The sequence below is a fragment of the Pteronotus mesoamericanus genome, unplaced genomic scaffold (genome assembly GCF_021234165.1).
Source record: "Pteronotus mesoamericanus isolate MK-2021 breed Mesoamerican mustached bat unplaced genomic scaffold, CSHL_Meso_final scaffold_174, whole genome shotgun sequence".
Lineage (NCBI taxonomy): Eukaryota > Metazoa > Chordata > Mammalia > Chiroptera > Mormoopidae > Pteronotus > Pteronotus mesoamericanus.
The window spans coordinates 11,515,383-11,531,371 of NW_026555309.1; the positions used below are offsets into that span (position 1 = coordinate 11,515,383).

At 36.1% G+C, this 15,989-nt stretch overlaps 1 protein-coding gene across 7 annotated transcripts in view; it reads right to left on the reverse strand.

Moving 5' to 3' along the window:
* Positions 1-15,989, reverse strand: part of EYA1 (EYA transcriptional coactivator and phosphatase 1) — a 288,702-nt gene that overhangs the window by 4,675 nt on the left and 268,038 nt on the right. For all 7 annotated transcript variants that reach the window (XM_054590246.1, XM_054590244.1, XM_054590245.1 and 4 more), the window contains 5 exons: positions 13,594-13,652; positions 13,323-13,483; positions 12,210-12,324; positions 11,970-12,091; positions 8,051-8,151 (listed from right to left, as the gene is read on the reverse strand). In XM_054590246.1, coding sequence (XP_054446221.1) covers positions 8,051-8,151; positions 11,970-12,091; positions 12,210-12,324; positions 13,323-13,483; positions 13,594-13,652 — 558 coding nt within the window. The remainder of the gene's footprint in view (positions 1-8,050; positions 8,152-11,969; positions 12,092-12,209; positions 12,325-13,322; positions 13,484-13,593; positions 13,653-15,989) is intronic.

Sequence of the window (15,989 nt, forward strand, 5' to 3'; positions counted from 1 at the left end):
AATACAAATTTGAAAGTGATTGGTGCACTCAGAAGCAGGTATTGTAGAAGGCAAAGAGTAGCAAAGAAATTGAAAAAAAAAAATCCCGCGAATTCTTTGGTACACAGTTAATGTATAAAAAAATTGAGCATTTCATTCTACAGTAAACAAAGAACGTGGACAATGGCTATGTGTCGTGCCTTTATAGGTATAGGAGGTGATGCGAGCCTAGAGCACATTTAATCTAAACTGTTTTACTTTTAGACCATACTCAAAACATGTTATGGAAGGGGAGATTATCCACAAAGATCCCCAAACTGTCTTGTTTACTGCCACTGAAATCCTTATAGCTTTAGTCTTCCTGTACAGAGTATTAATAAAAACCATATGCAAAGCAGCACCCTGAAACAAGTTCAAATGATGAAATATGCCTGTGGTGCATTATAGATTAGTCGTCACAACACAGTAATGATGTAATTATTCATCTGAGCAAAAGTGTAAAAGGTACTACAGTGATAACTGGCAAACCTTGGGTGTATGTGGAAGAGAACAGGTGGTCTCTGGGGACATTCTCAACAGAAGGACAGCAGCTCCTCTCTCAGCACCGTCACGGAACATAAAGGGTAATGATCTCTGCTGTAATCAGGAATTCTATTCTCTAAAAATTAGTGTTCCTTCTTCTCTAAAAAAATCTACATTTACTATTAAGTGACTTATTAGAAGAAGACTGATCTCAGGGGTTCAAACTCATGTTAAATAATTTGAATATTGCAAAATAATATTTTCCCTAACTAGGCACATGTTCATGTGGAGATTTTATGGATCTACATGAGCTTCCCAGGACCCGTGGGTGCAGGGTAATTTTTTTCTGCATTAGTATTTAGACTAGAACAAATATTTCCTATATGAAGTCAGAGAGATGTGGTGGCGAAAGAGGTGGGTAAGGGGGTGCCAGAAGGAGGGTGCTGCATTATACTCTCAAACCTGGCATCACTTATGTCACTTTGAATTATGACATAGTCTCTTTGGAGCTTGTTTATTTTTCTGTAAAATGAGGGTTTAGGGAAAATGACTCAGGGTTGCTTCTAGGTTTAATAAAGTCATAGACTTTATTATTAAAATAGCCTATTACTGACTTAAGTACTGTAGCTAAGAATACATTTAATTTATAATATGCCTTCTGTGACAAGAACCAGCAGGCAAGATGTATCTGCTAAAACTATTTCTTTTACTGTAAGGTAGTGTGGGATTAAGAACCAAAATGACCTAGCCAGAGCAATCAGGCAAGACATAGAAGGCTTCAGAATTGGAAAAGAAGTCAAACTGTCTATTTTTATATATACAAAACCCTAAAGGCTCCACAAAAAAAAAAAACACAAAAAAACAAACCTGTTAGAGCTCAATAATTAAAAAAAGTTGCAGGATACTGCAGGATACAAAGTTAACATACAAAAATCAGTAGCATTTCTACACACTAACAACAAATTATCTGAAAAAGAAATCAAAGATGACATAAATAAATGGAAAGGTAGTCTGTGTTTGTATATTGGATGATTTAGTATCATTAAAATATTGATACTACCAAATCATTCACGTATATATATATATATACATATATATACACATATATATGAATGATATATAGATATATATTTTTTTTCAGTGCAAGCCATGTCACAATTCCAAACACTTAAATGTAAGACTGGAAACCATAAATAAAAAGCTTCTTGGCAATGATTTTTTTGATATGATGCCTAAAGCAAAAGCAACAAATAAAAAATTCACTGGGGCTACATCAAACTGAAAAGCTTCTACATGGAAAAGGAAATGACCAACAAAATGAAAACACAATCTATAGAATTGGAAAAATATTTGTAAACTATATCTGATAAAGGGTTAATATCTATAATATATATTGAACTTATAAAACTCAATGGCAAAACAAATAATCCAATTAAAAAAAGGCAGAGGACCTGAATAAACATTTTTTCCAAAGAGGATATACAAATGGCCAGAAAAGGTACTCGACATCACCATTCATCAGAAAAATGAAAATCAAAACCACAATGAGAAACCACCTCATACCTATCAGAATGGCTACCATCAAAGAAACAAGAAATAAATGCTGGTGAGGATGTGGAGAAAAAAAATCTGTACACTCTTGGTGGGAATATAAATTGGTGCAACCACTATATAAAACAGTATGGAAGTTCCTCAAAGAGTTGAAAATAAAACTAGCATACTATCCAGCAGTTCCACTCCTACTATATTTCCAAAGAAAATGAAAGCGCCACGTTAAAGAGATGTCTGTACCCACATATTCTTAGCACTATCTACAATAGTCAAGACACGGAAAGAGTCCATTGACAGATGAATGCATAAAGAGGTTGTGGTAAACATGTACAATAGAATATTATTCAGCCACAAAAATGAAGAAATCCTGTCATTTGTGACAACATAGACCTTGAGGGCATTATGCTAAATGAAATTAAGTCAGACAGAGAAGGACAAATACTATATGATCTGTTATATGTGGAATCTTAAAAACAAACAAAAAAACCCCTCCCATTCCAATTAAGAGAAAGACATCACCCAGACATGGGGGGTGGGGGAATTAGTTGAAGGTGGTCAAAAGAAACCATTGGAGCTCCATTACTTATATACCTTATAAGTACAACCTGGTAACGATGGTTAACACTGCTGTATGGTTGATTTCAAACAGAGTACATCCTAAGAGTAGTTGTCATAAGGGGGGAAAAAACACATATGAGATTTCTGTCTTATGTAATACAAAATGTAAAACAGAGACTGTAACAAGAAATAGACTTGTTGTAACAAGAAATCATTAATAAAGGGATTAATCCAACAAGAGGACATAAACATTTATGCACCCAACACAGGAACACCTAAATACATAAAGCAAATACTAACTGACATAGAGGGAGAGATCAAAAGTATTATATAATAATAGTAAGGGACTGTAACATTTCACTTTCATTGATGGATAAATCATTCAGACAGAATATGAACAAGGAAACATGGCCTTAAATGTGTTTTATTTACATATTTGTGTACATATATACATATATACACCACTGCATACAAATAGAAGAATACACTTTCAGTACACATGGACCATTCTCCAAGGTAAATCATGTTAGGTTACAAAACAAGTCTCAATAAATTTAGGAGATTGAAATCATATCAAGCATCTTCCAACCATAATAGTATGAAACTAGAAATAGAATATAAGAAGAAAGCTGGAAAAAATACAAACATGTGGAGGCTAAACATGAATGTTCAATGAAGAAATTAAAGAGAAAATAAAAGGAAAATTACCGCTAGATAAATAAAAATGGAAATATTTAAAAATGTATGGGATGCAGCAGAAACAGTTCTAAGAGGGAAGTTTATAGCAATCCACGCCTACCTCAAGAAACAAGAAAAATCTCAAATAAACAAAGCTTACCCCTACTGGGTCTAGAAAAATAACAAAGCCAAGCTGATAGATGGAAAGAAATAAAGATCAGAATGGAAATAAATAGAGACTAAAAAAAGTAAAAATATCAATGAAACTAAAAGTTGGTTCTTTGAAATGATAAACAAAATTGATGAACTATTAGCCAGGCTCATCAAGAAAAAGAGAGGGCCCAAGCAAATAAAATCAGAAATGAAAGAAATTACAGCAGATGCCGCAGAAATACAGAATATCCTAAAAGAATACTGCAAACAACTATATGCCAACAAAGTGGGAAATGTAGAAGAAATGGATAAACTCCTAGAAACATACAATCTACCAAGATGAATCATGTAGAAAAAAAAATGACTAAATCTATTACCAATAACAAAATGAATCAGTAATCAAAAACTCCCAACAAACAAAGGCCACGACCAGACCTCCTCACAGGAAGATTCTACCAAACATTATTTACAGAAGAATTAATGCCTATCCTTCTTAAACTATTCCAAAAATTGAAGAGGACAACTTCTAAACTCATTCAATGAAGTCAGTTTTACCTTAATACCAAAACCAGATAGACAGTAAAAAACAAGAAAATTACAGGCCAATATCCCTGATGACCACAGATGCAAAAATTCCTTACAAAGCATTAGCAAACTGAATTCAACAACATGTTAAAAGAATCACACACAATAATCAAGTGGTATTTATTCCAGGGGTATGGGTCCATATCCACAAATCAATGTGATATACCACATCAACAAAATGAAGGATAAAAATCATATGATCATCTCAATAGATGGAAAAAAAAAGCATTTGAAAAAATTCAGCAATCATTTATGGAAAAAACTCTAACAAAGCGGGTATGGAGGGAACATACCTCAACATAATAAAGATCGTATTAGACAAGTCCATAGCTAACATTATACTCAACTGTGACAAGCTAAAAGCTTTTCCTCTAAGATCAGTAGCAAGACAAAGATGCTCACCCTTGCCACTTTTATTCAACATAGTATTAGAAGTCCTAGCCCTAGCAATCAGAGAAGAAAGAGATAAAAAGACATCCAAACTGGAAAGAGGAAGTAAAACTTATTATTTGTAGATAATATGACACTATATATTGAAAACCCTAAAGACTCTATAAGAAACTGTTAGAACTAATAAATGAATTCAGTGAAGTTACAGGATACAAAACTTATATATAGAAATCTGTTGTATTTCTATACATTAAGAATGAACTATCAGAGAAATTGTAAAATAATTCCATTTACAATTGGATGAAAAAAGTACCCAGGAATAAATTTAACCAAGGAAGTGAAAGACCTCTATAGTGAAAACCAGCAGTTTCCAACTGTTTTGGCACTACAGACTGGTTTCACGGAAGATGGGCAAGGTGGGGGACAGAGGTAGATGAACTTTGCTCACCCCACTGTGCAATGTGGAATGGGGGAAGTGCGGAGGTGGAACTCAGGTGAGCTTTGTTTTCAGCCCAGTTCCTGATAGGCTGCTGACTGTTATAGGTCTGTGGGTGGGGCTTGGGGACCCCTGGTGAAATACCAATGGCATTTTTCACAGAACTAGTATAAATAATCTTAAATTTTATATGGAACCACAGAAGACCCTGACGAGCCAAAACAATCTTGAAAAAGAACAAAGTTGAAGGCATCATACTACCTGATATCAAACTATACTAGAAAGCAGTAATAATCCAAATAGTATGATACTGGTACAAAAAGAGACACATAAATTAATGGAACAGAATAGAGCCCAGAAATAAACTCTGCTTACTTATATGGTCAATTAATCAATAACAGAGGAAGCAAGAACACACAATGAAGAAAAAGATATCTCTTCAATAAATATTGCTGGGAAAACTGGATAGCTACATGCAAAAAATGCAACTGGACTACTTTTCTTACTCAATATACAAAAATAAACTCAAAATGGATTTGAGAGTTAAGTGTTGTACTAGAAATCATAATACTCTTAGAAGAAAACATACTAAAAAGCTTAAGTACACTAAAGGAAATCAGCAACAAAACCGAACAACCCACTGAACGGGAGAAGATATTTACAAATATGTTTGATAAAGAGCTGATATCCAAAATGTTTAATAACTTATATAACTCAACATAAAAAAAAACAACCAGATTAAAAAGTGGGCAGATGACCTGAATAGACATTTTTCCATGTAAGACATATAAATGGCCAGCAGGCACATGAAAAGATGGTCAACATTACTCATCATCAGGGAAATGTAAATCAAAACCAGATGAGCTATCACCTCATACCTGCCGGATTGTCTATTATCAAAAAGACATCAAATAACCAAATAATAAGTGTTGGTGAGAATGTGGGAAAAAGGAGACACTTGTGCATTGCTTGTGCAATTGCCAACTGGTACAGCCACTATGGAAAACAATCTGAAGTTTCCTAAAAAAAAAAAACCAACACCATAAATAGAACTACCATAAAATCCAGCAATTTACTGCTGGCTATCTATCCAAAGAAAATAAAAACACTAATTTGAAAGATATTTGCACCCCTATTTTCACTGCAACATTATTCACAATAGTCAAGATATGGAAGAAAGCTAAGTGTCCATCAATAGATGAGTGGATAAAGAAAACATGGTATACACACACATATAAAGGAATATTACTCAGCCATAAAAAATAAAAACAAAATCTTGCTATTTGAGTCAACATGGTGGACCTAGAGGGTATGACTTATGTTAAGTGAAATAAGTCAAACAAAGAAATAAGTCAAACAAAGGACAAATACTGTATGATTTCACTTATATGTAAAATCTAAAAAACCAAAACAAAAGGATAAATAAAACAGAAACCAACTCATAGATACAGAGGACAAACTGATAGATTCTGGAGGGGATGAGGAGATGGGTGAAAAAAATGAAAGGTCGTAAGAAGTAATAAACTTCTAGTTATAAAATAAATATATTGTAATGATGTAATGTACAGCACAGGGAATATAGTGAATAGTATTGTAATAACTTTGGTAACAGATACTAGATTTATAATATGACCATTTCATAAAGTATAGAAATGTTGAATCACTATGTTATACACTTGGAACTTATATAATATTGTATATCAATTATACTTTAATAAATTAAAAAATAAAGTTACTGCATTAAAAAATATCTGGCATATAGTACATACTCATTAAGTTCTAAATGAATGAATGGCTTTAGGAAAATAAAATTCATGTATTCAATATTAGTAATCCCTATCTCATTTAAAAAACTAAAGAAGATTAGGATCAAGTATTAGGTTCTCAGCTTCATCTTGGATTTAGCAAGTTTGATAGTACACATTTAAAATGGACGCTTTTGATGAAGTCTTTGTCATTATGCAGAATAATGGCTGCTTGCAATTTTTTCCCCTGGTTTTATTTACAATAGGTTTATTTTAAGTAGTTCTCTGAAAAGTAAAGTAAATTTAGTTGTGGAGTTACAAAACGAGGCCACTTTTACTCCAGAAAAAAAAAACTACTCTCATTGTTTAGGAGACTATTACTTATATTTTGATTTAAAAGAAATCATACATATGCCTAATTGTTTTCAATCAAGGTTATGTTGTATTAGGGAAACAACAAAAAAAATTATGGTAAAAAAGAAATCCTGGCAGATTTTGATAACAAAGACACATCAAAGAAAGATAGATATCCATAGATGGTTCTTGTGTTTTCTCTCATCTTTTAAGGAACAAAGAAGTGCTTGCAGAAAAGCCTGCAAGAGATCTTTGTGGAGTAACACTGTTCTTTTAAATAAACAAAGGTAATTCTAATATTTTCTCTCTGAAGGATTTTTTTAAATGATAAAAACTACAGAATTAGATGAAATTGCTGACAAAAGCCCTGGAAGCTCTACTGGCAAATAGAACAAAGATGACAGGGCAGACTTTAATAGTCCGTGATAAAACAGGCCACCGGCAGCATGCTTACTGGAGAGGTGGGTCGTTACTAGATTGCGAAGACCCTGAGGGCCAGGCTATGGAATATGGTCTCCTCCTCCTTAAAATACACCAGTGAGAAAGCTTTTGCTAAGGGAAGTGACAGAATTACACTTGAAGGGAGAATAAAAAGTACGATGGACAAACAAAGTCAAGCTCCCTTTCCCAGGTCTCCAGGAACGCAAGGTGGTGACTTTTTGTGATAAGAAGAAGGTCTGCATTCTACAGCAGGAAGTAGTTCTGCAAGCCAGCTCGGCCACCCAGTAGAGCCTTTCTGAAGTGGTGTTTGGAAGCTTCTTAGGTGACATCCAGGCTCAGGTAACAAGGTTTTTAATCACCTGGCAATGACTGCCATGGGCGCAGAAAGGGGCATGCTGGCCTGAGCATGCGCATGTGCTAGCTATGTTCCGGATGACGGCTCAGCTCTATACCTTCTTTTCTGCTCCCAGCAACAAACCAAAGTCCACGTCCTATGAAGACCAACCATCTGCAACCCTTGGGCTTGGTTGTGCCCCTCTTAAAAAAAGACCACTTCATATTTAATCTGCACTGACCCCTTTCCATGCTAACAGTTCTGAGGATTTTGAGGACTAAGAAAAATTAAACGGCAGAAGAGGTGCCATCTGGGAACACTCACCTTTTTTGCTCCTTGTTCCTCTTCCACACCATCGCCTATGACAACGTACACCACTTTTCTTCCAAACCTTTGAATTATCCTCTCAAAACAGCTTTCCTTTCCTAATGAACAAAAATAAATCATAAAAAATGTGAAGTACAGGTAACTCAGTGCTACAGCTCTTGAACTTTTAATTTAAAATGCTTTCTTCATGCTTCTGATTCAACTCTCACCTACTTGTACACACTAGAGGAGAGCTTTTACATGCCATTTGGGTAGCACGTGGAAAAGCACAATAAATTAAAAATTGTAAATTAATTACCTATGTGGTGTCCCATCCCTTGAAATTGACCGTTTTAGTACTCTTTTTCCCAAGGATTCGTCTATTACAAAGCAGGTTTAGTCAATCACAGTACAGCATCTGAGGGAAAAAGTACTCTTTTGCAGTACTATATTTTTCCTACAAACTAAGACTAAACAAAGGCATGTCATTCTGGCAACAAATTTTCACTTGATTTTAAAAATGTTTCATGATATATCAAACTCAGAAAATCATGTCTGATCCAAAGGCTATTAAGGATGAAAAAAAAAATGGAAAAAATCAAACACTGGAGTGAGTTCGTCCTTTCATTTTCAGGTTGGGATTTTATTTGAATTAAAGACCCTCAAATCCTAATGTGTTTGCCTGAAATATTCTCATAAACCTGTTTCTGAAGTGAATGGCAGGTAATTTGGGGCACTTCAGGGAGATCATGCTTTGCCTTACCCAGACATCTAACGTTCAATAAAGCCCTTTCCTAGAGAAGAAACAGGTAAAGGTAACAGAATACTTTTATCTATCTATTATCTTTCCCATGTCAAGACTCGATTTGGGCCTCCATGGCAGCTACGCTGTCAGCAACCCCTGCTCTTAATGCGGCCATTGTTGCTTCTTAGGGAAGAAGTCGGTGCTCCAAGTCCTGGGCTGCCAATGGGGTCATTTTAATGGACAATGGGACAGTTTATAGTTTTCAAATGTGAATGGCTGAGTGGGGCCTGCACCTCTTTCAAATAAGGATCAGATATACACACGAACAAATTGCTTGTTTGCTTAAACAAATGTCTGCTTTATATTTGTATTTTGCACCAAAATCTCTCGTTTGCATCTGACAGAATGAAACAGGGCCAGCCTTATTCAAAGGATGTCATTTCAGTGCTGCTTTGGTTCCCCACTAAACTGTGAAATGTTAAATCACTTTAAGAAACTAATACAAAGTACAGTTTTCACTGCAAAAATATACAACCCAAAGCTTGAATGCCATGTAACTATCTTTTCCTCGTCAGAGGGAAATGTTGACAGGTTTTAAAAAATAAATAAATAAATAAGCGTGTCCTTCGCATGGAAAATGGAGGGATAAACTCAATGTTTTTTGAAAAGGTGTTGTGGTGAACAAAACAATGCTCACCTGCAATGCTATCTCTTATAGGCTTCACTGTGAATTTTGGGACATGGAGACACTTTGCATAATAAATATTAAAAAATTGAAGCTGACTATTAGAAGTTAATTTGAGGTCTTAGCTGAAGTTTTCATTTTGATCAATGCATTTTGTCTGAATTTTAGTCGTAGGAGTCTCATCCTACGACTTTGCCAGTGGCCCACCAGGAAGATTGCTAGGTTTTCTGCATTGATCCCCATATTATATCTCACTTTATGGCAAAATTAGCTCTAACTATAAGGGTTTCAATCTCTTCTTATTAAAAATAGTACAGAAGAGTGACCCTAACACTTGGGTTTTGAGATGATTTCGACCACCACATATTTTTTAATTCTAATTTTTATTCTGTGCTGAAAAAAACCCATTAAGATAACTTGGCGGTTTTTATTATAACTTCCTATCACCCTAACATTTTCAAATTATTTGGGATTAAAATTCACATGCATGACATGTAATCTACTACTTGTTCTTTCCTTCTGGAAAGTAAGGCAATACCCCTACAGTCCCATGTACTTCTTAGGAATTTGTTTTGCCTTTTATGTGCTGACAAACCTTTACCTTGGATTCCTGTTTACAAGGAATCCTATTTGTTGCTATTAGGAGAATAAACACCTGATAATGTAAACTGATGGCTATTCTTATGGAGCATGAGAACATATAAAAATTCAGTTGTATTGGGTTACTAGGAATTTGATTTGGCATATCCCTTTCCTTTTTTTATAAGAATTTTCCAGCATTCTGTTCTTGGCCCTTTTCAAGAAGCATCGATCATTTTCCACCTCCAACTATTTCCAGCTTCAAAGAGCTATTACTGAATATTGCACAGGCTCTTCAAAGTCAACATGAATAAGGTCAGACCCTTCTCTTTCCAATCAAACCTGATTTCCCCATCAATTAATTATGTCTCTGCTGACTCAGTTGCCTAAAAGAAGCCTCTGTGTCAGCCTTCTTCAGAATAAACGAACATATATTCATACATTTTCTTCAACAAACACTTACTGAGCACCTACTATGTGCTGGGCACTAAGCTATGATGATGAGTGAATCAGACAGAGTCAACTATCTGGTGGGGAAGTCAGACTATGAACAAATAACTATACGAGCAATCTTTTAGCCATCAATTAATACGTGCTTTGAAGAAAAAGTATAAAAGAGTAGTCAGAAGGCGAGTTAGGTTGCAAGGATTCCATTTTTTGTCCCTTTAGAGGTGAGCAGCCAAAAACTTTTTCTTCCACCTTCGAAGGTACTCCTCTCCCTTCCCTCCCCCAGGACTCACTAAAATAACACTCATCTCATCAGGGTGCCATACAAGGCCGCTTATGACTAGACCCAACTCTTCTTTTCCAGCTTCAGCTTTCCATGAACGCTGCACACTGGTCACCCAGGACCACTCACACGTCCCTTAGAAGGGAATGTGTTTGATTAATTTTGCTGTCCCGTTGTTCTCACAAGCCCGTCTGCCTAGTAAACTCATATTTACTCTTCTGTATCCAGTTCAGATGTCATTTCTTCCCTTTAGTTTTCACTGACACTTGCCCTCTGCCTCCTCCTGGGTGGAAGTGAATGCTTCCTCAATGAAGTGCATGTTCAGGGCTCCAGCACTTGGTGGTACAGACCCCTTAGGGTATGGAAAGGTGTCTGGACTGTGGAATCAGAGATCTAGTTTGTCCCTCAGCTTTACTAGCTAATAACTTGAACAATTAAGTATCTAAGCTTTAGTTTCCTCATTTGTAAAATGGAAAGGTTGTGAAGATTGATTTTAATATGTAAAATGCTTAGTACAGTTCTAAGAAATACTCGATAAATGCTCATTTACATATTTTTTTATCATTGCATTGTGCTTATTTAGCTGACTGCTTTCCCTGATGGATAGTGAATGTCTAAGAGCCATATCTTCTTTTTATCCTACTTTTATGCTGTCTTCATTTGCGTTCTAACACAATTTCAATTAATCTTCTTTTTCTAGCTATGCTTCCTTTTCGCAAGAACTTAGTTTTTTTGTATCCCCTTAACAAAAATGGGAACTCAGTGCTTTATACATGTTGAATTAAAATAAAGCAAAATATAGTTCCAGCAATAATAACTTAAAGAAAACTGTCATTAGAGTTGTTTCCTGTCTACTTTGTATAGCTCTATAATACTATTGGTTTTAGCTTATGAGATATTTTTGTTGATGTTGCGTAAAAAAATAAGATAATCCAAAAATGATGCTAAATTGACTATAGCCAATATGTATAGTTCTTAAAGTTTGCCAGTAAAGTGAAATTTTCTGAATAAAACTACATGGGTTATGATTAATGGTATATTTGTCTTCATGTTCAAAGCCAATTTTGACAAAAAGAAAAATAGATTCTTCTTCCAGTTTTCTGGCATTCAGCATTCAGAACAATAGTCTCATTTAATGCCTTTCATTTTTACTAGCCTGAAGGAGAAAACAAAACAAAACAAAACAAAAGCAGCTCACCTATTTTGGTTGCACTGTAAATATTTTCTATTGGAAATACAATTCCTAATCCATATAGCAGGACTTTTGCCAATGCTGGGATAAGCTGAGTCGTTGTTACTAAAATATTCACACAGTTCGTCCTATGAGAACAGAAAGAAAATAAAAAAGACTTGAAAAATAAATCTCCAGAATGAATCAGCATAAGCACAGCTCATTTCTTCAGCAAAGGCACCCCGAAGTGACTAGGGGAGAGCTTACCGGGAGTGAATGAGTGTGAGTGCTTTGAGGGCCAATGTCAACCAGGAGTCTGTCAGGGCTTCGATCTCGGCCCTCAGCTGCAGCCAGGCTTCCCTCTTGGCCGGACCAAGCAAACCTGTGGATTTAAAAGCACAGAACTACTTCCTTATCAATGTGTCTGTTCAACTTTTTAAATAATAAACCCTTAATGCTGCCACTACTATAACCCTCAAGCCTTATAATATACCAAGTAATTTTTCACATATTAGCATGCATTTGACAAATATTTAGTACTGCAGGAAATATCTATTGAGTTTGTATTCCTAACATCTCATCTTCTGGTTACAAAAGTCATCTCTTCTTTTGGGGGGGGTTGCTACTCACACCCATTTTTCTAAGCATGTAGTTTGGACAGAGCCAACCCTACCCGCTGGCCCTCAGGGTAGGAGTCTGACCATGGCTTGGCCAGGAAAGTCATTCTTGGAACTTGTGCTGAATCCACTGGGAACGACATTTCTCCACCCAGTGCAGGCACTAAACTGACTGCATATAAACCTGGACGTACCAGTGGTCATCTTTGTCGCTTCTGGAGGGGGACTGACCTAGAATGACTCCTACAGGAAAAACTAGGCAAGAGACCCCTGATGGTACCATTTGAGCACCTGGATTTAGCCATGCTGGAAGCAAAGGACTGCCCTAAACTTTCATTATTAAGCTAATACAGTCCCGTTTGTGCTAAAAACCACAAATGAAAATATTCAAAGTAATACAAGGATCTACTCAGTAGAAGGAGCTTTTTACAAGCCATCCCAAGTCATCTGGGCAAGGGTTGTTAACCCCACTTCACTGGAAGGACAACTGAATGTCAGGGAGGTCAAGACATTTACTCCAGGTCACACACCTCCTGTTAAGTTATGGAGCCAGGACTAGACCAGGCGAGCCAGGGCAGCTGGCTCTAGTCTAATATTCCTCTCACTAAATCACAGCAGAATAATCTCTGGTCAGGCAAAACTGCTCTAAAAATATTTATTATGGCAAAAAAAAAAAATTAAAACACAGAAGTATGTGGTACTTTGAGAATTTTATCTAGACTGTCTTAACTAACCCAGTGAGATATTGGTGACAGTCACTTGCCTCCGACATTATTTTTGTAGGTATTGTAGATCTCTTTTACTCGTCTGTAGCGGAAAGCCAACTTTCTCATCCAGTCTACACCGCCACGCACACCGGTTGCCAAGCATAAATTAGCGCTGGTGGCTGCAGCAGGAAAGCCATCTGTTCCAAAGTTATATGTGCTATTTAGATGCAAGAAAAGCCCAAAGTTAACCAAAGAAAGTTCATCTTAATTAGCTGAGCAATTAAACCATAAAATGGAGTCAATCTCTTCACATTCCTACGTGCTCACCTGAGGTCTTGACCATTATCATCTGAAGAGACATCATCTATATGAACTTGGTCACATTCCTAAAATGCAATCAAAATGCTACATGTCACTTTTCAAAAAGCATTTACATTTTTTTTTTTTTAAACCACAGATGGCTACTTAAACCCCTGCACAACTTTAATTGGACTGTTTTCCAACTATGTCAATCAGTAGGTGGCAGTCTTGTTAAATTGACATTTTTACCTACTTCGGGTCCTCTTTTAATATAAGAAACCAGCAATGCCATTAAAGACTACTGTTATTCAGCTTCAGAAAACAGGTTTTTGTATTTAGAAAGGAAAGTGATTGAAAACAATTAGCATATGTGTTCCATAAACCTCAGGTACCTGAAGACATCATGCTGCTCAAAGCTGATTCAGTCAATGCCTCCACATAACTGAAACCAGACATTTTGGTAAATGTAACATGCTAGAAAAATTAAACCTGATGCTAACTGCCAATGAAATTATGACCTCTGATTGCTGTCGAGCCACACACCAACACAGCCTGAGGCCAGTGTGCTGAAGAGCCCAGACAAAAAAATCTGTTACTGGTTTGCCATTGATTTGAGAGATGTGAGTTTTATTCTCTCTCTCTCTCTCTCTGTGTGCATGCGCATGCAAGTGTAGGAGGAAAAAAAAAAACAACAAAAACATGGGAGACTTCACAACCGAAATAACAATCAAACCATGCAGTGTTATTTATTTATTTATTTATTTATTGTTTTACTCCTTTTTTTTTAAACTGTTTCACTATTATTACACATTCATTTTAAGCAATTGGGTTTATGAGTTTATTACAGAATGTTATTGAAACAGACCTGATTTTCAAATCCCAAACCAAGCATATAAATTGTTTAGAAGACGCGGCTGTAATTGTGGGCTAAAGTTGTATTGGACCAAGTTCATATTAATGCACCTGTTAGCATACAAGCACCCTGTATCTTCCCACTGAGTCCTCTCCAGCCCCTAGCTTGCACAATTGTGGGAAGAACCGATCTCATACAACTCAGCAAAGCAGAATTCAACAAACATTTGTTGAGCAAATGAAAGCACACTAACTTGGAGACAGACAAGGTCTCCAGTCCAGAAACAAGTAACACATACTTGGCATGCTTTAATATTTCAGTCATGATTCTTCTCTCTGCAGTTGGGCTCTAAAAACCCCAGAGGCCTTTCTTATACTTATTTTCTTTCAAAATTTTAGTTCAAAAATGTTATTAAAAGAATTTTCCAGGTACACGTCCTACATTTTAGAAGAGTCTTCTGATTAAAGATCTGGTGATACTTCCTATATAGTTCACTTTATAAAATCCAGTGCTTAACATTCAATTTGCAGCAAAGAAGACATTCGCTCAGCGCGCCAGTAACAAAAGGTGTATTTTTATGTTGCTGGTTCCTTCTGGACAAATTCTTTGCTCTCCATGGATTTGTGAGGAAGGGAGCAGGAGATAGAAGTGGAAAGAAACTCAAACCAGCTGTTGCTTAACAGAATTAAAACCCTGACCCCAACCCTTTCTCTAAAGCATCTATTTTCCAGGCAACCCGCTCCCAGCAAGCAGCAAGTTCTAGGGAGGAAAAGACTTTGACCTTGTAACCCTCCTCTGCTCTCCCGAGATCTATAACCTCAGATAAGAAAAAAGGAAAAGCCAGTCCAGGAGGCCTTACATGTGGACGGTGAATTTCACATTTGAGGAACAGGTCATTCCTGGAAAACGTGTTTGGGAATTTCTCAGTTATTCATTTAATTGGGAAGATGAATGCTAGTTGCTGAATTTTTTTTTTTTTTTTTTAAAACAATGTACTTATTCTGGCTTTAAAGAGTTTCTAAATCTTGAGTAGGATTTTCTGCCATTTAGTCAAAAATAGTTTATGTTATTGGTAAATAACTCTTTTAGGGTACCTGGTTAATGCACAAAAAAGTGTACCTTAAAAAAGCCTCCCAAAGCAAACAGATAAAATGAAAACGCTATAGGGATTTTTCTCTCTTGGGAGAAAGAACAGAGCAGGAGGAAGTTGAGGAACTGCAAGAGGAAAAGGTATGTTAAAAAGAATTTATTTTAAGGAATCAAAGTTGACCTAAAGTTGCTAGGGTGACTCTGGGCGTGGGGAGAATTCTTTGGAAATGCAGGGTGTTAAGAGGCTTTTCTTAAACTAAAGCCTTGTAAATCCCCATTACCAACAGAGAAGTCAGTTATCTAATAATGACTGTTAATGACTCCATTGTTGCTATTGTCTTCCCACATCCTGTGTTTGTTTTCTCCTGCTAGCTGGATGGGAGACTTTTTGTCCCGGGCACAGGCCTCATTTGATGTATTGTTCAATATATGGGTTAGTCCTAATTAAGTGTCAATAGCTCTAAGCTTTTACCTGCAGATA